The sequence below is a fragment of the Chenopodium quinoa genome, unplaced genomic scaffold (assembly GCF_001683475.1).
Source record: "Chenopodium quinoa cultivar QQ74 unplaced genomic scaffold, ASM168347v1, whole genome shotgun sequence".
Lineage (NCBI taxonomy): Eukaryota > Viridiplantae > Streptophyta > Magnoliopsida > Caryophyllales > Amaranthaceae > Chenopodium > Chenopodium quinoa.
Window position 1 is genome coordinate 315,446 of NW_018743014.1, and position 24,953 is coordinate 340,398.

At 39.6% G+C, this 24,953-nt stretch overlaps 2 protein-coding genes across 2 annotated transcripts; one reads left to right on the top strand and one right to left on the bottom strand.

Annotated features, from left to right (window-relative positions):
- The first annotated feature begins 3,184 nt into the window (after window positions 1-3,184).
- On the top strand, window positions 3,185-17,578 carry LOC110729920 (mechanosensitive ion channel protein 6-like). Its single transcript, XM_021909713.1, has 5 exons — window positions 3,185-5,286; window positions 5,776-5,899; window positions 6,286-6,579; window positions 16,574-16,776; window positions 17,260-17,578. The coding sequence occupies exons 1-5, from the start codon at window positions 3,185-3,187 to the stop codon at window positions 17,576-17,578; spliced, it is 3,042 nt and encodes a 1,013-aa protein (XP_021765405.1).
- Window positions 17,579-22,535: 4,957 nt separating this feature from the next.
- On the bottom strand, window positions 22,536-24,953 carry LOC110729808. Its single transcript, XM_021909584.1, has 2 exons — window positions 24,303-24,953; window positions 22,536-23,507 (listed from the first exon to the last, which is right to left on the bottom strand). The coding sequence occupies exons 1-2, from the start codon at window positions 24,518-24,520 to the stop codon at window positions 22,904-22,906; spliced, it is 822 nt and encodes a 273-aa protein (XP_021765276.1). The 5' UTR covers window positions 24,521-24,953; the 3' UTR covers window positions 22,536-22,903.

The following is a 24,953-nucleotide window of genomic DNA, read 5'->3' on the forward strand; positions in this document are numbered from 1 at the left end:
TGGGCTATTAGAAATCTTATAAAAGGATGCTTGACTGTCTTAGAAACTCTCCTTAATGACCTTTTGTTGCAATATACACAGGACATATCGATAATCAATTTTTATTTTTATTTTTTAATTTTTTTTTTAATTTTAGGGCTCTACAAGCCTTTACTAAAATTGTGATGTGTGTTTCTGCTACAAATGCAAGACAAATAAGCTACAAACCAGAGAGATGAAGAACATGCTTTAGCTTATAATTATTATTAATGAAAGATTTTTTTTTTTTTAATTTTTTAAAATAACAAACATTAAAAAAATTTCAAGAACAAAGCTTTTCTATTACTGTTGCACTTTCTTAATTTCAAACGGCTATATTTTTGAAACAATCAGCAGGAATGATTAATGAAGGGATTGAATTTGTCTGGTCTAATCAAGGCAATAATGAGGGGACTCAATTCTTTACAAGGGATTTAATTCTTCTTGGGTTAAAGGTGAGTTAAGTCGGCTAAAAATACCCCTATCACCGAAAAATTTAACCCAATCCCCTTTTCCTATGTAAAATAAATAGAGTTCCTTTTTCCCACATTTTGCAAGAATTGAGTCCCTTGTTTATACTTAACTCTTATTTTGTAAATTTTAATTGTTCAATTGTTCATCTATTAATGAATTTTTGCGGGAAAAAAATAGCACAAAATATACATGCCTTAAAAAAAATCATCGTAGTGCAATTTATCATTGTCCATGAATCTGTATAAATAATCAAATAGGATAAAAAGTTAGATACGTTATTTTGCAAATTAATTGGTAGAAAATATGGATGATTATATAATTAGGAGTTTTTTTTTTTTTTTTTTTTTTTTTTTTTTTTTTTTTTTTGTGAGGACATAGTACAGTTAGGAGTAAGAAGGGCTTAAATTAAAATAAGGGTAAAATAGAAATATAAACTTTTTAAAAATTATCTTATTTTGCATTTAGGAAAAATGCTACTTGCATAAGGAAAAATTGACTAGAATAATCCCAACTTTGCCTCATTCGCCCAAAATAATCCTACTTTTGAAATAATCTGAATTTTAATGTGAATTTACTCTCAATGGTCTCAAGTGACCTATAACCGGTTGAATAGGTAATTTTTTTTTTGAAAGTTTAATTTACACGTGTCAACACGTGATTAGTCAAAAATACTAACTAACACTTAAAAAAATTTGTTAGTTATTAATTAACACTTAACTAACAAAATAAATCTAATTAATTTAAAATTAATTAAGAGCAAGCCATAAAATTGTAAATTTTATAAAAATTAAAACAACATTAAAAATAAATATGTACATAATATTATTTCAAACATACCAAATTACTTTTCTTATTATATATTTGACCTTAAAATAGCTAATTAAAAGTTTAAAACTATTTAAAAAAAACAAACTTGGATATTTGACCCACACAACCCACTTAACCATTCGACCCACCCAACCCTAACCCACGAACCCTACTTGACTCGCCCTCCAACCCAACTCAACCCACCCTCCAACCCATCTAACCCACGAACTTAGCTCGACACACTCTCCAACCCATCTAACCCATGAACCCAGCTCGACCCACCCACGACCCATCTAACCCACAAACCCAACTCGACCCACCCACGACCCGTCTAACCCACGAACCCAGCCTTGGTGTGTCCACTTTCTCCGACCCAATTAACCCACGACCCAACCCACCCTACCCCTACAAGGGTTGTGCGTGTCATGAAATTAAACCCCAACCTACGACCCACCTAACCCCGACGAGCTCGCATGACACGCACGGTGGCCACCTCTAGCTACCATGTACCTTAGAAGTATAGGATTTAAATCTTGCCCAAGAGTGCTTAGGGATGGGGATTTTCTCACCATTTCTCGTTTTCAAGTGTTTGACTTGCAAAAATTGGACCAAAAAATCATGATCCTTTTTGTTCCTTACCATAAAAACACGAGCAAAAGTATAATGTGTCCAAGACTTTATTTTAACTAACAAAGAGATTCAAACGTTATTTTTAATTTACTCATTATGAATATTAAATACTTCAATTCCTCCAATTCATTTATTATTAATTGCATCATTTAGACTTTCATGTTTGTCAATGTTAAATTTTTTGGCTATCAACATATTTTATTTATTTTTAATAAATATTATAATATTTGATAGCCAAAGGATAAATCAAAATGAATCTAATAAGATCTCACGCCATTATATTTTTTTTCTATTAGGTATAAAACCAAATAAAATAGTCAAAGAGAGATGTAAGAATAGTGTAAAAGTTCGAATGGTGTGATTATAAAAATCAAAGGAAGTGCTATATAAGTTTAGACTATCCTAGTTATAAGATAAATATGAATTCTTAAGTATCTAACTAGTTTTGGGCTTGGATAGTGTCCTAGTCATTATAATATAAGACCAAAAATGTTGTTAGTAGTTAAATTTTAAATGGTTGAAGATATAATAGCTAAATAGTATAATAACGATAAAACTAGACGACTGCATGAACCAGCAGGCTTTACCTAGTGAGTAGTGAGATATATTATATTGCCTATTAACCATGGGCTAGACACTTTAGTAGTCATGGGTGTTAAGGTTTTCCTACCATATATACCTCTTTTGGGAATAATTGATCTAAGCCCCAACTTTAAAGTTGTAAGGTTCACTCATTTCTTATAATTTAAACTTAACTTATTAGTATGTTATATAGTGTTTGATTCTTCAAAAACTTAGCTTGTTATATTCTACATTAGTACACGATACTACAAAAGAATCGATATTCTATGGTGCAAAAATTATTATATGAAGAAACCATATATTTTTTGTTGGTTAGTCAAAGAATATGATGGGACCATAAATTAAATGAAATTATTTGTCTATGATTTAACTCTCAAAATTGCCCTCCAAGTTTAAAAGACAACTTTTAATCTATGCCTCTACCACTAATCACTCCACACATGTCTATTAAAATTTCCACATACATACCCATAAAATCGTAAAGTTGTTAGTTACTCCATCAAACTAGCAAAAATTAACTCTTCTTCTTCATTTTCTCTTTTTCTTAATCTAACATTCTAACTAACAAATACTACCCACATTTTCCTCTCACCCGCTTTTAGTAAACTAAGATAAAAAGAGCACGTACTAAAAAATTGATCATAAAAAATATACTACATTATTTGTTACAACCATGGATTATTCTCTAAGAAAATCATCCTTCAATGGCTCCTCCCATGGTTCTTCTTCCTCCTTCAAAAATCGTTCCAATGGTAGTGATGACGACGAGTCACCTACACTCACAATAGAACATCCCCTTCCTTCACCACACCCCCACCACATCCACGACGTTGGTGGTAAAAGCCCTTCGTCGCAAGATGAATTCATCGTTAAAATCGATCCTCAAGACGATACCACGGCCATCAACAACACGACGAGCACTAGCCATGATACTCATGGTACCCTATGGAGAGGATCCTCCGAGGAATTCTCGTTCCCTAAGCCTATCGACGACACTATTAAAGACGAAGATGGACGGACTAGTACAGGGTCCGGAGGGTCAATACAAAGTGGTCATCATGATCCAACCTCGAAGCTCATAGGTCAATTCCTAGAGCAACAAAAGGCTAAAGGTGACATGTCACTAGACATGGACATGGACATGGAAGAGCTACAACAACAAAATAATGATCAAACTAAAATTCGACGTCAAGTGTTACAAAGTGGTAGAGGTCTTCCTCCGTTACACCCGGATTATTCGAGTTGGAGTCGAAATCCTAGTGACATTCAAAGTCCTGATATTAGTAGCAACCTACAATATAAGAGTACCCCGAATAATAACCCTAGCAACAATGATAATGGATCAAAGGAAACTCGTGTTTCGTTCCACGAGTCCTTAACCTCGGAGTTGGCTAGACGTCCTTCAGCCATGTATAGTAACGTGCAAGATGATTCTACATCGTGTAATTCATCGAATTCAAGGGGTGATGAGAATCATTTCGATGATAATAACCATAAGAATCATAACCACAGTTCAGAAATTCGACGGTCTCCATCTAATAAAACAAATGCATCATATCGAAGAATGTCATTAACTAAGACAAGGTCTAGGCTAATGGATCCTCCGGCATCCCCAACAGACCGTTCAGGTGTGATACCAAAATCTGGTACGGTCAATATGAAGTCGGGTTTCCTAGGAAAGACGGCGCCAATGTATGAAGACGACGATGATGATCCTTTCTTAGACGAAGATGTACCTGAAGAGTTTAAGAGTGTTAAAATTGGTACCATGGTTGTCATTGAATGGGTAAGTCTTATTGCAATAACTGGCGGTTTAATTTGTAGCCTTGTTATTCCGATTTTAAGGAAAAAAACTATTTGGAATATGAAATTATGGAAGTGGTTAGTGTTGATCCTTGTTCTAATTTGTGGAAGATTGGTATCGAATTGGGGGATTAGGCTTATAATGTTCCTCACTGAGAGAAATTGTTTGCTACGAAAACGAGTTTTATATTTTGTTTTCGGGTTAAGGAAGGCCGTACAAAATGTTATTTGGTTAGGTCTTGCACTTATAGCATGGTACATTTTGTTCGATAAGAGGGCTCTACTCGAGTCTAGGAGTGCAAAACTTAAGATTGTTACGAAACTCTTGATCATAGCCGAAGTTGGGGCTATTTTATGGTTGTTAAAGACCTTACTAGTTAAGGTCTTAGCATCAAATTTCCATGTGAAAGCCTTTTTCGAAAGGATTCAAGACTCGTTATTTAATCAATTTGTAATTGAGACGCTTTCAGCTCCCCCAGTGTACGATGATCAAGGTCAAGATGAGGAAGAAATTCAAAATGTGGGGATTAGCATGCCTTTTAACGTGCAAGGTACCGCCTTTGCACGTAGTAAAAGTGGTACAAGTAATACTAGTACCTTGCAACGAGCACCTAACGGTGGGAGGATTCATCAAGGGGTAAATGCAACAACACCCGTACCAACACCGACACCTAGTAAGAGTCCTATAGGGTATAGTTCAAGGTTGTCGGAACCAAATCATGATCCGAATAAGAAGCAAGATGAGGGGATAACAATTGATCACTTGCATAAGCTAAATCAAAACAATGTTTCAGCATGGAATATGAAGAGATTGATTAAAATTATACGACATGGAGCTTTAACTACGTTGGATGAACAAATTGTGGGTGTAACAGCCCAAGATGATGAGTCCACGACTCGTATTAGGAGTGAGGTTCAGGCCAAGGCTGCTGCTAAGAAGATTTTTCGCAATGTTGCCAAACCTTTCTCTAGGTCAGTCGTTAGTCTTTATTTATTTATTTTGCGTCACATTTCTCATACTTCCTTTGTTCTTTTTTGTTATACTCGCTTTTCATTTTACATTGTTCTTTTTGTAGTTTATTTAATTATTTTATTAAATTTTAGGACTACCCCTTAATATTGATTTTAATGAGAAAAAAATTACTTTGTCGTTACACTTATAATGCTTTCCTTTATAATCTTAAATTGACTAGGATAATGATTCATGTATACGTTATAACATAGCAATTGATCATATGTCTAAGCTACTTGTTTTCTTTGGTGAGCTTTAGTATATATAAATATATAATACAACAAACAAATCATTTTTTTTCTAAAATCAAAGGAATCGTAAGTGTGTATGTGTGTGAAAGTTGTTAAGTATGATCCACATTTTATTAATAAATTTTTATATGCTTAAATACTTTTAATTTTCATACATTATATATTTGCTTAGCATAAAAAAATTTATGAGAATGTTAGGTACATATATTTGGACGACTTAATGCGTTTTATGCGAGAAGATGAAGCTGAGAGGACATTGAGTCTCTTTGAAGGGGGTATCGAAGACGAGAGAATTAGCAAGAAATCAATGAAGAATTGGGTGGTAATAAGTTACTACTCCATATTTAAAACTCACATATATAATTTTAATAGAGCATGGGAATTCTATTAGGAGAGTAACCCAATTGCATAAATCTATACGGAGTATTAAAAAGCATTTCAAAGGAAGTTAAAAAATTGTAATGCACGATTCGAATTACATGATCAAGTGTTAAAACTAAATGTTTTAGCACTAAATTATGTCATGTTTCATGTTCAATCATGATAACAAATGATCAAAATGTAGTAAATTAACATACAAAAAATAAAATTTAATTAAGTGAAGATTGAATCACAAAATTAATGTAAAATTTTAAATACCATGTTAGTTCAGGGCATTGCTCGGACCCTAATATTGATTAAGTTTATATCTTATGCGTTGTAATTCAGGTTAACGCTTTTCGGGAAAGAAGAGCGCTTTCATTGACACTTGGTGACACAAAATCAGCTGTTAACAAGCTACATAAGATGGTGAATGTTATAGTTAGCATCATTATCGTCATCTTCGGGTTTATATTCCTAAACATCATTTCGTCACAATCTCTCTTATTCTTAAGCTCTCAAGTGGTTGTCGTTGCATTTGTTTTCGGAAACACTTGTAAGAACATATTTGAATCCATCGTTTTCTTATTTGTGATACACCCATTTGACGTTGGTGATCGTTGTGAGATTGATGGAATTCAGGTACGCCAACTAAAAGAGTTGCAGAAGTCTTTAAATCCTCCTGTCCCCACATTGCTTGCATCATTTTAACTTTTACACTATTACACATTGTTTGGGTCCAATTTAGTCAAAATTGGGCCTGGGCACTAAATGATCCAATTAAAAGCCCAAGGTCAAGGTTCAACTCTCCAATTGCTCAAAAGTCAAAAGTCAGCCCACAAAGTAAGCCAATTGGGCTAAAGCCCAACCTCTCCAAGTATGATGAGGTATAAAAGCCCTCATATTAACACATTCAAGGGGAGAGTCATATTCTTACATCAGACACAACGACATCTCATAACATCATATACGAGATCAGACACAACATCACATGCATTATCTCATACACGGATTATTGCAATTCATATGCTCATTCTTGCATTGAGAAATACTCCAAAAAAGCCTCAAGCTACAAACTCTCTTGCATAGTGTCTTCCTTTTTACACATTGTACTGACTTTAGCATCGGAGGGGCCTTCCTCGGAAACACCCCCGAGGCTAGTTTACGTGTGTTCACTGTGCAGGAAACCTTCGGCCCAACACAGCTTGGATCGAATCCAGTCTTCTCCATTTTAGTGGACCTTCGGCAAGGTCCCATTGTTTTCAACCGAAACAATTTGGCGCCGTCTGTGGGGAAGACTTTCAAAAATCTTTAAGCCAAATTCCTAACCAAGATCATCTTGCAATTATCTTAGCAGCCATGGCTAAGAACCGCAAGAGCAAAAGCCTCCGTCAAGGAGCGGGCGAAAAGCCTAAAACCCCTACACCATCGCCCTCGCCGGACCGGAACTCTCCCAAGGGTGCCGGCTCGGGGGGAGGATCACACAAGGAGGATTCCCTATCTCCTATAATGCATGACTCTCAATATAGGCCGGACCACTCTCGGTCTAGCAGGGGTCAGTCTGATCATAGGACATATTCAGTGTCCCAAAGCCAACCATCGGCTGCACGGCCTCATTACCACACTCGGCCGGGGACCCCTTTGACGGGGCCCAGTTCGGAGGAGGTGGCAAGAGCGCTGGCAGTACTCATGGAGGCAATGAGGGCACAGAATATGCCACCGTCTCGTGATCGAACTCCTCCGCATACCCGGCATCAGCGGAGGAAGTTAGACCATGACGGTGGGAAGCTTCCTTCCTTCCGGGAACTGGAAGAGTGGGAGGAGGATTCTTGGAAAAATGAAAAACAGAGGAAGAAGAACTCTCAATTATTTAAAGGATCCTCATCCTCAAGACCAGCAGCGCATAAGAGCAGCAGCTCAGCTTCTCGGCCAGAATCTGCTCGCCGGGAACCTGAGACTGCTCGCAGAAGCGTCCTTGACCGACTCGGCGGCCAGGAACCGAGCGTGCGTAGTCGCCTCACGTTCCCTGCAGCCGAGGCCCAGACTTCCCAGCCAGGGACGAAAACCACTCCTACCTCTCTGAGAGGGCGGAGCGCGGTCCCTTCGGCCAGGAACAAGGGCAAGGCCATTATGCTTCCCGCTAGTTCACCATTCGAGCAATGGATACTAGAAGAGCGCGTACCCACGGTTAAAATACCGTCGCATATCACATATGACGGGACCACGGATCCGAAGGACCACGTGGCCTCGTATGAGACTCATATGCATCTTTGCCCCAGATCCGAGGCGACTTGGTGCAAATATTTCCCAACCACTCTCAAGGGGGTCGCGCAAGCGTGGATCTCCAAGGGAGTAAGGCAAGGCTCCATAACAGGTTGGGATGATCTGTCCTCCAAGTTCAGGAGCAAGTTTTCCACGGCAAACCGCCGAGAGAAGACTACCGCAGAGCTCATGGGTCTGCAACAGGGGGAAACTGAAAGCCTCCGAGACTACCTGACCCGTTTCAGTAACGAGTCATCAAGCGTCTCTCAGCTGGACCAGGGGCTAGCTGTTTTTGCAATGCAGAATGGCCTTCAGCCAGGAAAATTCCTAGACTTCATGGTCATGCATACCCCGCAGACCTTGGAGGAAGCTCTTAGTGCTTCGGATAAGTTCATCCGAGCCGAAGAATGGAATAAAGCAAAAACCCAACCTCAATCCGGGGGAGGGAAACAGAGGCAAATACCTTTGTCTGAAGGCCAAGGCCATAAGGCAAAGGGAAAATCAAAGGCTCCGGAGCCATCTCCGGCCAGCGACCCAAAGAAGGACAGGTTTGCCTCATACACAGGCAGATACGAGTCCTACACTCCGCTCTCTCTTCCACGCGCCAAAATTTACAGTGTGACGAAGGAGGAGCAGAGTTACCGAAAGCCGAGACCACTCCCAGAGTGGTATCAGCGAAAAAATAAAAATCAGTGGTGTGAGTTCCACGAGTCTTCGGGCCACAACACTGAAGAGTGTATCCAGCTGAAGGACCAGATAGAAGACATGGTCCGGAAGGGATACTTGAAAAAATACATCGCGGATCACCGCGAGAAAAAAGAATCCGAAAGGTTAGCAAAGGACCCTCGGCAGGACCTTGATTTCCCTCGGAAAAACAGTAAAAAACCGGAGGGGAAATTCCCTCCGATCAATGTTATCTCGGGAGGAATATACTCTCGGAGGGAGCACAAGCGTCACCTTAGAGCTTTGACTCACCAGGTGAACAACGCTGACATTCAATCTCCCCAGTCGCCGGTGCCGAACATGACGTTCACAGCCGCCGACTGCCGGGGGATTACGTTCCCTCACGAGGATCCGTTGGTGATCATCGCCACGGTGGCCAACCACGACGTCAGTAAGGTCCTTGTTGACGGTGGCAGCGGAGCAAACATTCTGTTCCGAAAGGCCTACAACCAAATTAAGCTGAAGCCCAAGCACCTTACGCCGGTACCCTATCCGGTATACGGGTTCAATGGGGCTTCAACTTATCCAGATGGGAAGGTGACACTTCCTGTCACCATCGGTTGCGATGAGGCAGCCCGGAACGTCATGATTGAGTTTTTGGTCATCGACGCTCCTTCAGTGTACAACGTGATTTTGGGGAGACCCATAATTCACGAGATCCAAGGGGTCGTCTCAACTTATCATCAGCTGATGATTTACGTCTCAGACGCCGGCTTCCCCGAAAGGATATAGGGCAACCAGAAGGACGCCCGAAGGTGCAACTACCTCAAGCCATCCAGTAGTCGCCCAGATAACGACAAGGATGAGGAGGAGAAAGAAAAAGAAAGAGAGCCAAGCACAAAAAAGCCGAAAGGCCTAAGTGCTTCGGCCCAAGGATCAGTGCCCAGAGAAAAAGGTCCCGAAAGGGAAAAGGTTGACTCTTCATCTGAGCCGAAAGACTCAGAGAGCCAGCCGAAGAACACAAAGACTGGGACACCTGCTGACATTGGCAGCAGACCAGATTCTGAAGAGTCCAGTCCATCAGCAATGGACATGGACCAACAGACTGAAACAGCAGAGTTGGCCGAAGGAGATGCTGAGAAATGTGTAACAATCGGGATGGACCTTGATCCTAACACCCGTTGTGAACTTATTCAGCTCCTGCGGGATAACAGAGATGTGTTTGCTTTCTCGGCAGCTGATATGCCCGGGATAAGTTCAGACCTCATCTCCCATAACTGAAGGGTCCATGCAAGGCCTCTCAAAATTGGGGATCTTGTCCTTCGGAATGCTGCTGCAGTTCAGAAAGGCCGAATCCATGGGAAGCTCTCAGCTACATGGGAGGGACCTTATGAAATTTATGATGAGCTTCAGCCAGGGACATACCGACTTCGGCAGTTGGATGGAACTGAGTTGAAGAATCACTGGAATGCTGATGTACTGAAAAAATACCATGTGTAAACCCTTCGGGGCAGAACAATCTTTGTAAGTACATTTTGAACTAATGACAGGCCTTGGAGCCGCCATTTATATAAAATTTACAACTGTTTATCCTTTCAAAATTTTCTTTGTTCTATCTACTCTTTGAGGGTTTTTTATTCAGCCTCGTCTGAAGCCTTCGCCTTCGGGTAACTGGGTTTCAGATTGCTGACAAAACCTGTCTTTTTAAAGAACACCGGTCTTTCAGCTGAAGTCAAACTTCAGTAAGACTTGTTCTCCAAAGACATGAGTCCATGGACAATTCTGGGATATTGCCTTAACTGAGCCTTGTATCCCAGAGAGCCATTATCCGAAACATTGCCTTAAGTTGGCCCTGTGTTTCGGGTATCCATTTTTCAAAGATAGCCAGAAAATCAAGGATAACAGCAACAGTTGAAAATTTTTAAACCAGCCTCGTCTGAAACCTTCGCCTTCGGGTAACTGGGTTTCAGATGGCTTACAAAACTCAGTCTTTTTAAAGAACACTGGTCTTTCAGCTGAAGTCAAACTTCAGTAAGACTTGTTCTCCAAAGACATGAGTCCATGGACAATTCTGGGATATTGCCTTAACTGAGCCTTGTATCCCAGAGAGCCATTATCCGAAACATTGCCTTAAGTTGGCCCTGTGTTTCGGGTATCCATTTTTCAAAGATAGACAGAAAATCAAGGATAACAGCCTTTTTAAATCAGCCTCGTCTGAAACCTTCGCCTTCGGGTAACTGGGTTTCAGATGGCTTACAAAACTCAGTCTTTTTAAAGAACACTGGTCTTTCAGCTGAAATCAAACATCAGTAAGACCTGTTCTCCAAAGACACGAGTCCATGGACAATCCTGGGATATTGCCTTAACTGAGCCTTGTATCCCAGAGAGCCATTATCCGAAACATTGCCTTAAGTTGGCCCTGTGTTTCGGATATACGTCTTCTTTAAGAACGCTGGTCTTTCAGCTGAAGTCAAATTTCAGTAAGACTTGTTCTAAAGAGGTTAGTCCCAGAAAGCTAATATCCCAAGCATTGCCTTCAGTTGGCCCTGTGTTTCGGATATCCAACTTTCAGACAGTCAATCTTCAGTAAGACTTGTATCCCAGAAGCATTGCCTTCAGTTGGCCCTGTGTTTCGGATATCAATTTTGAAGAAGTTCAGAAATTGCTTATTCAACTAAAGTCATACTTCAATTTCTGTGGGGGCAAGAAGCACGCAGTGCAGCTATGTTCGGCAGAGTTGAAGAAAAGAAACAGTAAAGCATTCAAAAATAAAGCAACTGAAGAAAAAAAAAAAAAAAAATTTTGAGCTACAAGTTCAATAATACAGTATCGGCAGCCGCCCACAAGCGGAAAATAACAGCTGCCGAAATACGTACATAAGCAAAAAAATAAAACTGCTGTACGACAAGGCAAGCTGAAGCAAAAAACAAGGCAAAAAACTCAGAAAGCGGCAAGTCTAAAGTTAAGCACATGATGAACCGCAAGATTCTGAAGACGACTGCCCGAGTTCCTATGCTTCAGCCGGGGGATCAGACTGATCAGCGTTGAGTCCCATGATGGCCTCAGCCCCAGCAGCCGAAGAGGCGGGCTTTGCATTTTGCCGAGCCTCCCTTTCCCTCTGCTCAGCTTCCAACTCCAGTCTTTCAGCTTCCTCTTCGGCTTCCTCAGCCTTAAGAATTTCAGCTTCAGCTGGAGTTGCATACTTCATGTGAGGGTCTTCGGGATTCTGGACCCACTCAGCACATTTAGACCAGTCCAGCTTCGGCTCAGCATGAAGGCAGAGTCTTCGGCATACTCGGAATCCGTTTCTGAAACCCATCTCATATTCCTCTTGGGTATAAACACGGACCTTGAGTGAAGCCTCAGCATCAGCCAGCTTCTTCTGGGTCTCCTCCAAGTCTTCCTTGGATTTCTTCAGCTGTTCAGCGACTTTGGAGGAGGACCCCTTCAGCTCATTCAGCTCTTGCTGAATTTGGAAAGCCTTTGTCTGAGCTTGGGCCACTTCAACTTTCTGGATCAGCAGTTGATCCTCAGCCTCTTGGAATTTAGCTCTTTGAGCTTCAGCAGCAGCAGCAGCCTCTGAGAGTTGGACGTCTTTGGCCAAGAGCAACTCTTCAGCAGCCATTCGGCTGGCTTCAAGAGCCTCTAGACGCTGCTGCACTTCAGCTTGTGCAGCAGTTCCTTCTTGAATTCGGCTCTCAATAGCAGCCTTGAATTTGGAGACGTCCACTCCCATATGCTCCTGGAGGAATTTTTCCCCTTCCATCAGTGGGGGAAAAACCTCCATCTCCATAGCATCGCAGAAGGTTTTCAGAGCTTCGGCAGCTTTTTTACCGTACTCCTCAACCTCCTGCTGCTTCTCTTCAGCTGCTGCTTGCTTCAGCTTAGCAAGCTTAACTTCCTCTTCAGCCACCTTCCTTTCGTGCACAGCAGCGTCTACCCTATCTTGTAGGGTATCAATCAGCTCTACAGTGAGAGTCTGATTGTGCACGAACTGAAAACAGGAAGACAAAAAAAAAAAATAAAAAAAATAAAAATAAGCAATAAAAAAAATAGAGCTGAATTTCGGAGGGAATGAAGGAAAATTACCTGCATCATCAGCAGTTGGTTAGACCTGGCTGGGTCAGGAACTGATCTACTGGATTCGCCCATCCCAGCAGTGGCCTTCAGCGACCAGATCCTTGCCCTGTCTACTTCGGACATGCCAGCAAAACTGCCGAAGTAGGCTTCAGCTCCTTCTCGGTTTTGACCCCATATGAGGTCCCAGATGTGATCTGGGATTGGAATTCGGGGGGCCGAGAAACCCATTTCTCCAGAATGCAGAGTCTGGAAAGAAGGGAAGGACGACGATGGAGCTTGATTAGCTTTGGTTGTCTCAGCATCGTCCTTCTCAGAGGAGTCAAGTACTATGACCTCCTCTTCTTCAGGGGTGAGGACGAAAGCCTCAACCTCTCTTGCGATATCTGCCGTGAAGCCTTCAGCACTTGACATCACGGCATCTTTATTTCCGTGCTCAGCAGCACTCTCCTTGATTTCTTCTTGGACCACTCCCTTAGGTTCGGGAGTCCTCTGATCCACCTCCATCTCAGGAGGTGGCGGAGGGGTCTTTTGAGGAGATTGGGGTGTTGGCTGGGGAACCCTCGGCGATCCATTGCCTTCCTCAGGTTCCCTTATTGCGACGCCGATGGTCATCGGCCTCTGCTGAAAGTCATGAGGGCCGATGATGGCCATCCTTCGGCGCCTTTTCAGAAGGGGCTGCTCGTCCATATCTGAGTCTGAAGACTCTTGTATTTGATCTTCGGGACGAACAGGAGCTTTGCCTTCTCTGTGTCTGTTACTCTCTTCAGACTGTAACAGACAGGGGGGAAGAAGAGTGTGAGTAAAAAAAAAAAAAAAAAAAAAAAAAAGAAGAAAAGAAAAAAGTTGTCTGAAAGCTCACCGAGGTTTTCAGCAAAGCCTCGTCTTCTTCAGCTGCTCTAGCTGCAGCTTCGGCTTCAGCAGCTCTGGAGGACCCTTCTCCTCCTTCACAAGCCTCAAGTACCCGTGCAACCTCTTCGGCTGTGCGGGCAGCTTCAGCTTCCTCGTTCAGCAGCTGAAACCAAGGGTCTCTCTTCTTCCACCAAGGCTTCTGCCTCTGATACAGAGCAACAGCCTCAATTTGGAAGTGGGAAGAGTCCAGATGAACTTCCCTATGCCTCGGCTCAGTGATAGACGGGGCCCGTTCAGTTACAACTCGCTCTCGGTTAACACCAAGACGAGCGTAGTTAATACCAACGTTGGTCTCGTCCCGCTCTGAAAAAAGGAAAGGGAAAAAGTTTAGCTCAGGTATGGCACAGCATAAAAAAGCAAAGCGAGAGAAGAAAAAGGTAGTTAAAAAGCCTCGGCCCCAGCCGAAGAAGCTTACCATCCTTAAACTTTCGGCTGAGGCCAACAGCTGCTAGCATGTTCTCTTGGAAAACGTAATGCGTATCGGGGAGCCAAGTCTCCGGGATATGCTGCATTCGACCACTTCCCCCCGGGTTCGGCAGCTTGCCGAAGATATGTTGCTGATCCAGGTTCGGATCCGACCCGTTATCTGCGGGGGGACCTAGACTTCCCATTTCGGGATCAGGCTCAGCTAAGTACCGGGGAGCGCTGAAGACACAAGGGTGGCCCGGATCTATGGGTGCCCTAACCCAAATCCATTGACCTCTCCAATCCTTGTCTGAAGAGTCATTTGGCCACATGGTCAAATATTGGGGCCGGGACTCAATCCGATACCACCCAGAACCATGGCTTCCGTGCCCACTCTGAATATTTGGCACTAGCCGATGGAGCTTTCTGAAGCAGTGCAGGTTCGGCACGTATCTGAAGAACTTGCAGACCCATAAGTATGTCATCACCCTTCGGATGCTGGTGGGGGTTAGCTGACATAGGGAAATGTTGTAATGGATCAACAAGTCTCGGACGAAAACGTCCAAAGGGAACCTCAGCCCATACTGAAGCTGTCTCGTGTACACCCCCACATACCCCGGGGGTGGACGATGGATTCTATCGGATGCTGAGGGCATTCGGCACCAATATCCATCAGCTTCAAAAATGCCGTAGTGCAACTCAATTTGCTCGGCAAATCGATATTGATCGGCGTTCTCTACCCACCATGAGTAGGGGCGGTTCTTTATCATGGCCGAAGCGACTTCGGCATTCTCCCACTCTGAAAACCCAGGGAGGATATCCCAAAGGACAGCGGGAATTTCATCGTCCCGTCCAGAAGCACTCGGCTCATCCGTTCTTTGAGGAGGAGCCGAGGAAAGGGGAGTCGCCCTAATCCCATCAGCAGGGTCAGACTCCGGCCTTCGACCATTCCAGGTCCCAATCCTATTCCTAGGATCGGGAATCGGCCTTGCTCTTCTTGGAGCACGGGCTCTACCTCTAACTCCTCTTGCCATGGACTATTTCGAAGAGAAAAGTCGAAAGAAAAGGGGAAGGAGTTCGAATTCGAAGAAAAATAAACTGAAATCAAAGGAATTTACCTTAATCTGAAGCGAAAGTTGCCGGTTTACGAGTTCGTAGTGGCAAGTCTCAGTTTCTAAGCTCAATGCTCGGGGGAATTTGCGAAGTTTTGATACGGATTCTTGGATTCTCTCTCGAAGAATTCTGGGTTTGTGTTGGTGAATAAGTGAGGAGAATGACGCGCCTCTGTTTATATCTCCAGGTACGGGATACGAAGAGTCTGTGCTTTAATTTCTCTTAAGTACCCACTAAGTAACCATTAAACACATGTCTTGTGATTAAACCGCCCATTATCCGTCCAACTTCCGCAAATCATTAACCGTTGTTATCTCATTAATTACGGTTTAAATTCAAATTTTTGGATCAATTAAATCATTTACTTCCCTCCTTTTCTGAGTTAAATCAAACCCGACCCGTCATCCTTCCGAATCGGGTCTGGGGGGCAAGTTGTTTGGGTCCAATTTAGTCAAAATTGGGCCTGGGCACTAAATGATCCAATTAAAAGCCCAAGGTCAAGGTTCAACTCTCCAATTGCTCAAAAGTCAAAAGTCAGCCCACAAAGTAAGCCAATTGGGCTAAAGCCCAACCTCTCCAAGTATGATGAGGTATAAAAGCCCTCATATTAACACATTCAAGGGGAGAGTCATATTCTTACATCAGACACAACGACATCTCATAACATCATATACGAGATCAGACACAACATCACATGCATTATCTCATACACGGATTATTGCAATTCATATGCTCATTCTTGCATTGAGAAATACTCCAAAAAAGCCTCAAGCTACAAACTCTCTTGCATAGTGTCTTCCTTTTTACACATTGTACTGACTTTAGCATCGGAGGGGCCTTCCTCGGAAACACCCCCGAGGCTAGTTTACGTGTGTTCACTGTGCAGGAAACCTTCGGCCCAACACAGCTTGGATCGAATCCAGTCTTCTCCATTTTAGTGGACCTTCGGCAAGGTCCCATTGTTTTCAACCGAAACACACATCATGACCATCTGTTAATGCTAATTTATAAAAACATATGTTAATATATAAGATATTGTTATATTTATATATACTATTATAACTAATTCTTAATACCTGTAATAGTGAAGGTTAAAGTTATGCGCATTGATATATGTCAAGTGAAAGTGATGCAAGTAATCTCGGACAATGGGAGTACATGCTACATTTTCTAACTTTTAACTTTTCTTCTTCTTTGATTTCAGATGGTTGTGGAAGAGATAAACATATTAACAACAGTTTTCTTAAGATTTGACAATCAAAAGATAGTTTTCCCAAACTATATTCTCTTAACAAAGCCAATCAATAACTATTACCGTAGCCCTGATATGGGAGATGGAATTGAATTGTGTTTCCACATTGCAACTCCGGCAGAAAAAATTGCCGTCATTAGGCAAAGAATAACAAGGTTAGATCTAACCTTCAATTCCATATAATCGCGCCTATAACAACTTGTACATAACATTATTCAATCGACACAATAAATTCCTCTAACACTTAACCTTAGAATTAATGTTAAGGTTCTAAGTAAATATGATCACTTCATACTCGTATTGTGTACTCCTCTGTCCCTATTTTTTTGCTTCATCGCCAAAATTTGAGTCAAACTTTGACCATAAATTCTCGTTATTCTACAATAGGTAATATAGTCATGTGAAATCTTATTTGGTTCGTCTCATTGTATATTTAATTAATATCAACTTTTTATAATTTTCTCGCGAGTAAAAAATGGAGATATAAATGATTTAACACGTGTTTTGGAGATCGTGAAAAGTCAAATGGGGCAAAAATAAAGGGATAGAGGGAGTACATGTTAGTCTTTGGAACATATTGATTTAACAAACTACATTAAATTCTTATTACTTATATTTATCTTTTCTATGCTATGCAGCTATATCGAGAATAAGAAGGAGCATTGGTATCCAGGACCGATGGTGATATTGAAGGATACAGATGGTCTAAATATGCTACGAATAGCGGTTTGGCTACAACATCGAATGAACCATCAAGACATGGGCGAAAGATGGGTAAGACGAGCACTTTTGATCGAGGAATGTGTAAAGATTTTTAGAGAAATGGATATCGAGTATCGAGTATACCCTATGAATGTTAATGTTACATCCATTCCACCTCTCAATTATGCTCATGTCTCTCCACCTAGTTGGAATGCTCCTCCTTCTGATAGCGGGAAACAGGTTGTTCTTCCCTAGTAGAGTTAAAGTGCAATTAATACATAATTAGTTGTTTAATTTGTCTTGTAAAACGAAAGGTGATTGATTGCGTATAGGATTACAATGATTTTGGGTTTTTGCATTACAATTTAATTTTCACTTTATCATATTTTTTGTCAATGTACAAATTTTTATTCATATTTTATAATTTTTTTTTACATATATTATTCACTTCATTATGAATAGATGGGTAATATTTCTATATATAAATTGTTAAAATGTTGGTAAAATTTGGATTAGGACCTAATTAAGAAATGATTTTATTATTTAATTTATTATATTCATTTTAACACAAATTAAAATATTGGGTGAGTTTTGTTTCACCGTGAGCTTAACCATCCAACTTATAAAATTCCAAAAATTGATACGTCCAATAATTTCTATGAAATTTTTTAATAACTTATATGAATTGTCCAAAAAGCTTATATCTAAATTTCAGATAATGTAAAGACTTTCAAAAATATATACTCCGTAAATATCCAACCACTTATAAATGTCTCGCCATTAGTCCGAACTCAAACAATACTTTTTTTTTTTCATTTACTATCAACTTTCAATTATTTATTTTAGTTAAGTAATGAATTTTACCCCTTTTAGAAAACCAATTAGGATCTAATTAAGAAATAAGGTTTGTAGCTTAAATGTTGGCTAACTTGCAGCTTAAAAGTAGGGTAGTTTGAAAAATCATATGGCAAGCCAAGCTATACGCGTTTAATAGTACATCAAAGTACATTACCATATGGATTAATAACTGTTGCATTACTTGCATGTTTTTTAGGTGAGCCAAATTAGAAAACTAACTGTTAAGTTTAGAGTTGATTTGGAAACTCAACTCTTCTCTAATAGCTAACATAGCAAGCTAGAGTACATGAACATGACATGTCCGTTCTCATTTAATTACTTACATAAATGACTCATCGATTATAAGACTTGTAAGGTTTAAGTGATGATAAATTGATAAATTAAAGCTAGTGGTGGAGTGTGTTGAAGTATATATATCCTAACAAATAACACATGTAAGTGTCTCACATTGAGAAAAGAAGTGAGTTATACACTTTATAAGACTAATTTAAGGGGTTACTCTTCCTATTGTCATATGGTTTTGGGATGGAATTTCCTTTGCACTTGTAAAGTGGACTCTCTCTCTTGGTTTGCAAGTGCAGCCCAGATCCGTATTTAATAGAGTGATATATAGACTCATAATTACAAAGATATTAAGAGTTTAATTGAATAGCTCTATAAGTTTATATAACACTATTAAAATTATATTTCTTCCTGGATGTCTTCATCATCAGAAATTCAGAACCAGTATTTAACTATTTTTAATATGCAAGTGTGCATGCATGTACACGTTGGGATGATTCTATAAGTTTATATAACACTATAAACTTTAAAATAAAAAAAGAGAAGCAATTTCCTTGCGAATGCCCATACGCAAATTTCTGCGCGGCTTGCTTGGCTGATATGTTTTATTTGTTGGCTGATATGTTTCATGTGTTGGCTAATATGTTTTATTTATTGGCTGATATGATTTTTGTGTTGACTAATATATTCTTTTTGTTGGCTGATATATATATTTTTTCTTTTTATTAGCTAATACCAGACATCATTTGGCTTAATTATATGTTTCTTTAGTTGGCTGATATATTTATTTTGTTGACTAATATATATACTACCTCCGTTACAAATTAATTGCAACTTTCACCTTGACACGGATTCTAAGACAAAATTTCATAATAGTGGATTAATGAATAAGAGAATAGGTAATTAAGCAAGGTAGGAAGAGAAAGTGAAGGTAATTAATAAATTACCCATCACCATCAACAACACCCACTCCACCACCGTCGGCCAGCAGCATCCATCCCACCACCGTCGGCCAGCAACAACCACCCCACCACCGTCGGCCAGCAACAACCACCCCACCACCGTCGGCCGATAACAGCCACCCACCACCGTCGGCCACAAGCACCCCCGAACAACCCTAAAACCACAACCACAGCCCGAACAACCCCAGAATCACCCACAATCAACCCAAACGATGACACCGAAACCACCGCCGCAGCCCAAACAACTCCAAAAACCACCGCACCCCCGCAGCCCAAACAGCCCTAAAATCACCACCTCTCAATCCAAACGACACCGAAACCACCCCTTCTCAACTCTAACCACACCGAAACCAACTCCTCTCAGCCGAACCACCCCAAAACCACCAACACTCGCCATAAACCACCCCAAAACAGCCACCCTCACTCAGCCCCAATATCACCCACACTCACCCTAAACCAACCCAAAACTACCCTTACTCACCTTGAACCACACCGAAACCACCCCAAACTAGACCATTCACCCCTCAAACCATTAGATCTAAACAATTAAAAAAAAAAGAAGAGAGAGAGAGAGAGAGAGAGGGGGAGGAACATTGAGGGGTGACTTTGAATATGGTGATGAGCAGCGATGACGTTGACGGTGGTGGTAGATGCAGCGACGATGTTGACGGTGGTGGTTAGATGCGGCGACGATGGCGACGAAGACGACGACGACGTTGAGAATGGGGTGTTGGGTGTTCTGACAATTTTCGTGGGAGTTACCCACTTGAAATCTTGAATGAATCTTTGGAATTGAATTGTTTTAACTTATGTTATAAGCTAGATTAGGAGTTTAATGAAATCTGATTTAGGTAGTTAATTGTGTTTATGAGTTTTTTTAGTAAGGGTATTTTTGTACTTTCATTTTTAAAAACTTACTAGAATAGGAAGAAAATGGAAAGTTGCAACTAATGTGTAGCACCCCAATTTGGCAAAAATTGCAACTAATATGTAATGGAGGTAGTATTTTAATTGTTGGCTTATATGTTTCATTTTTTGGCAGATATGTTTATTTTGTTGGCTTACCTATTGCTTTTGTTTGCCGATTTCATCATTTTGTTGACTGATATGCTTCATTTGTTGGCTGATATGTTTCTTCGGTTGGCTGATAAGTATCTTTTGTTGGCTGATATATTCCTCTTGTTGGCTGATGTATTCCTCTTGTTGGCTGATATATATCTTTTGTTGGCTGATACGTTTTTATTAATGTCTGATATATCTCTAATGTTAACTGATATCAGACATTAATTGACTTATATGTTCAGTGTAATGGTTGATATACAAACTTATTATATTTCCTTCTCTCTCCTCTTTCCCTCTCTTCCTCTTCCTCTATGTACAAACTATGTTTATAGCTGATATGTTTGTTTTAGCAGCTCCTCACGCCACAAATTCTCACGCCCACTCCCACCGCACCCACCAACCACCAACTTTCGACCCACCGAACCCACCATCACTCCCACCTACCCACCAACCACCAACCATCGACCCACTGAACCCACCACCACTCCCACCGTACCCACCAACCACCAACCATCGACCCACTGAACCCACCACCACCACCTCTTTCATCGCACCTATTTTTCTCTCTTCCTCCAATCTCGCTCTATCAGAACTCCACTAGCAGCAAACCACGACCACCACCAATCGAACCTCCAGTCCCCCTACCTCACTCCCCTGCTGCTGCCCTGCTACGAGCACCCTGCACAGCCACACCGCAGCTCCTGCCGGAGCCCAGCCGCAGCCACGGTCATTGTCGTCATCCACCGTTGTCATCTTCATCGTCATCGTTATCTTTATCGTCATCGTCGTCTTCATCGTCATTGTTGTCTCCTCCCGCACGAACTGTTGGGTGCGGGTGCCTGCACCAATAGTTTGTGAAGAAAAAAATATTTATAATTAATTTTGACGTAAAAAATAAATAAAAAATCATTCAATAAAAATTTAGTATAATGGTAGTCATTTTAAAGATGACTACCATAAAATTTTGGTGTCCATTGTTTGTCATTGGTAGCTAGGTAAGCTAGCCATCAAATTTCGAATACTTGAGCAAATACTGTCAAAAATAAGCAAATCGAGGAGGGTATAGTCCCTAAAAAATGCATATAATCGAAGGGTTGGGGATTTTGAGTGCTATGGTGAATGGTTGAAGAAGAAACTGTATACCGTGCTAATGCATGACATATATTATATAACGTACAAAAAAAAAAAAAAAAAAAAAAAAGTGAAATGTTAGTAGTAATACCTTGAAAAAATACAAAAAAAAAAATAAAAAATAGAGGGGTGGGTAGTTATTTTTTTTTTTTAAAAAAAAAGTTAAAAAATATTTAATAAAGTGGTGGGATGGGTAGTTATTTTTAAAAAAAAAAATAATAATAAAAAACTAAATGCACGAGAGTTTAACATTGGATTTTAGAAGCTTCTCGTTAAAACGACTCTTAAATTATAAGAGTATATAAGATAAGCAAAACTGATACGGAGTAAAGTAAAAAGTAGAAGAAAATGAGCAAAATAGAAGTTTTGACTTAGTCATTATTCCGAATTCACAACCGGTCAAATTAAATACCTCACCGGCACCATAAATACTCCGTACAACTAAACAAGAGAACGGAGTAAATATGCTGCTGACAAATAACAAGTCTATGTCAAGTGGACGTAGCAACTAGCAACATGGTACAATCCGTACAACATAGTGAAAGACAGTTACCCATCCAATTTAATACAGTATGAGTATAGTTAAACGACTTAAACCAGTTGCTTAATTGATTAGCCTTAGGTCTTAAAACTATATATGATATCAGTAAATCACCATAAAATTGTCTTAAGACAAGACTTCATAAAATTATCTTAAGAAATTCAACACCCAATTTAAGACTCATTTTATTACTTTATACTCATATATTGTATTTTGCCTATATGCATAGCATACCATATTGATGAAAGATAATTAATTATCAATATGTGCATTGTATGTTGTTCAGCATTGTTAGCCGTCAAATCTCGGAGACTCGAGCAAATACCTTCGAAAACAAGTAAACCCTAGTGAATTGAAAGTAGACTTATTATTTATTTTTATTTTTTTTTGGTGGGTACGGCTTGCACAGCAAAACCCTCCCAAGAAACAAAACTCTAGAGGGAATTAAATTCTACTCATACAAATCTAGAATTTCATGCATGGTAATTAATAATCGTACGTAACCAAGTTTAATTTCTTAATCTCAATAAAATACAATTTTTTTTTTGTCACATGTAAAACTCTATTCTTAAGGAATGGATAAAACCATGCAACTTTCCTAAAAAAAACTTCTTGAAAATTGAAATAATATCCTACACCCATTGTAATTTGGGTTCACATTTACTTCATAATAACGAACACACGTACCAAATATAAAAATACCCTAGATACTATTATTGGTGTTGATCACCACCAATAATATAATTAACCCCCAAAACTTCCTAATTTATATGCCAGGCTTAAGTACTTAATGATGTCTTTCGTGGATAATCTGTTACAAATTTGATACGTCGAAATCCATTGATTATAGTTGGGATCGCAGTAGGGGCCTTGTAAGGCAGATAGACGATACTGAGCTTGTTGCAAACATTCAGGATGAACATAAAAATCACAAGAAACGCAACAATAGACTCTTGTATTCGAGTCTCCACTGTGTTGGCATTCAACACATGTTTTGAAAAGCGGCTTAGTTTTGAGCTCGAGCTCGTGGTGAGGGTGCAAGAAAGATAGAAACCTTGTAGGATGAGTAGCACAAATCAAGTGAAATTTGACGTCGCAACGATTGCAATAGTATCTAAGATTTATGTAACAATCACCTTTGCAGTGATCGCAAGTAGTTCCGGCGGTTCCTGTAACAAGAGTTAACGGATGTTTTTTGTGTGCACATGTTTGGAGATTGGTAGCCCTGTTTGCAAACATGTTACCAAACATATTGATCGAATCTGCGCATGCCTTGTGAATGTTAAAGTTGCAAATCCTGCAACAATATCTGTAGCCTACTTGGTCTTTGCTTAGACATGCATTACACCTGTAAATAATATGCATCATATTATTTCGTAAGTTATCAAAGATATTAATATACTCCGTATCACTATAATATAAGCGCAAAAATGCACAACATATTGTGTTTATCTGTTGTTTCGTGTAATCATTGACTATGCTTACAATGGTACAATGATTCATTATTGACGTTTACCAGTTACCACATACGAAGTATTGTGTCTTTTAAATTATTGATTGGTGGTGGGTTTGTGGGTGAGAGGATGGTTGGTATTAGTGTGGAAGTTGGGTAGTGTCAACAACAGTCAAGGTTGGTCAACAATGGTCAATCAAAGTTAGGTTATATAATACAGTACAATGTTATGTTGTGTACTTCCTCTTTTCTTTTTTAGTTAACAATTTTTTTTATTTTTTTTCATGTTTGCTAGCAATTGATATTTCTAATTATAAAAAAGTTTAAATTATAAAATGAAGTTGATATTATAAAAATATATACATCACAATAGTTCTATATAGCTAATTTACTACCTTAAAATAATTAGATTTGCACCATACTACTTAATAGATTTCGTCATAAATCTATTAAGCAGCGGTAAAATAGCTATTAAGTATAAAAAAAAATATTTTTAAAAAAATGGTAATTTACAAAATCCATATCTAGAATCGATCAAATTTTTTTGTTATCTATCAACTTTTTTTGGTAAAATACTCTAGTAAATGAGACTCTAAGACACAACAGGTATATATACACCCATAAAATTAAATTTAAAGCACTTAGCAAAAAAGAAAAAGAAAAAAAAAAACAAAAAACAAAAAAACTTACGTGAACATGCCATGATATTCGAATATGAGTTGATGTTGTGGATGAAGTGGGTGCGAAATTAGAAATTGATGTGAAGACGACCCTCTAAGATGCTCAATTTGCCTCTCTCGGTTTCTATCATTTTCTATGACTTTGTCACCATCTTTAAGGTCTGATCTATTTAACATGTATTTAGCACCCTTGAAGGCAACAATAGACATTGCCAATGGATCAGGCATATTTTTGGTTATAAATTAGCTAGACAATAGATAGGTTTTTTTATTTTTATTTTTTATTTTTTTTAATACTTGTAGTTAGAAATGTATTTTGTGTTTTGCATGTGTGTGTATATATATATATGTGAGCGCACCTTACTTGGCCAAGGGAGACACTACTATATATACTAGGGTTTTCTAACACTTTCTATCATGGGTATAATAGTAATTTTGTCGTTGAAAAAATAACGCATGTGGGAGGAACATAAAAAGGTAAGAGCATAAGACCGTAAGGGTGGGCAGTAGTCACCTTTAATGACAAAGGAGAGAGAGTAGTACAAAGTAAGATATAAATTAATTATTGAGAGAAATAAATATGACAGGGAAAAAAAAACCACTTGACTATAAGACTAGTCTCACACTTTAAGAAAGACATAAATTAAACCATATGTTACCT

What these genes read in the sequence shown, in the direction of transcription:
- LOC110729808 (XM_021909584.1), bottom strand. Translation starts at nt 24,520, where the DNA reads ATGCCTGATCCATTGGCAATGTCTATTGTTGCCTTCAAGGGTGCTAAA. An exon ending in GAATATCATGGCATGTTCAC is followed by an intron (nt 23,508 to 24,302) that starts GTAAGTTTTTTT and finishes TATTATTTACAG; the next exon opens with GTGTAATGCATGTCTAAGCA.
- LOC110729920 (XM_021909713.1), top strand. Translation starts at nt 3,185, where the DNA reads ATGGATTATTCTCTAAGAAAATCATCCTTCAATGGCTCCTCCCATGGT. An exon ending in GTGAGATTGATGGAATTCAG is followed by an intron (nt 6,580 to 16,573) that starts GTACGCCAACTA and finishes CTTTGATTTCAG; the next exon opens with ATGGTTGTGGAAGAGATAAA. An exon ending in ATTAGGCAAAGAATAACAAG is followed by an intron (nt 16,777 to 17,259) that starts GTTAGATCTAAC and finishes TATGCTATGCAG; the next exon opens with CTATATCGAGAATAAGAAGG.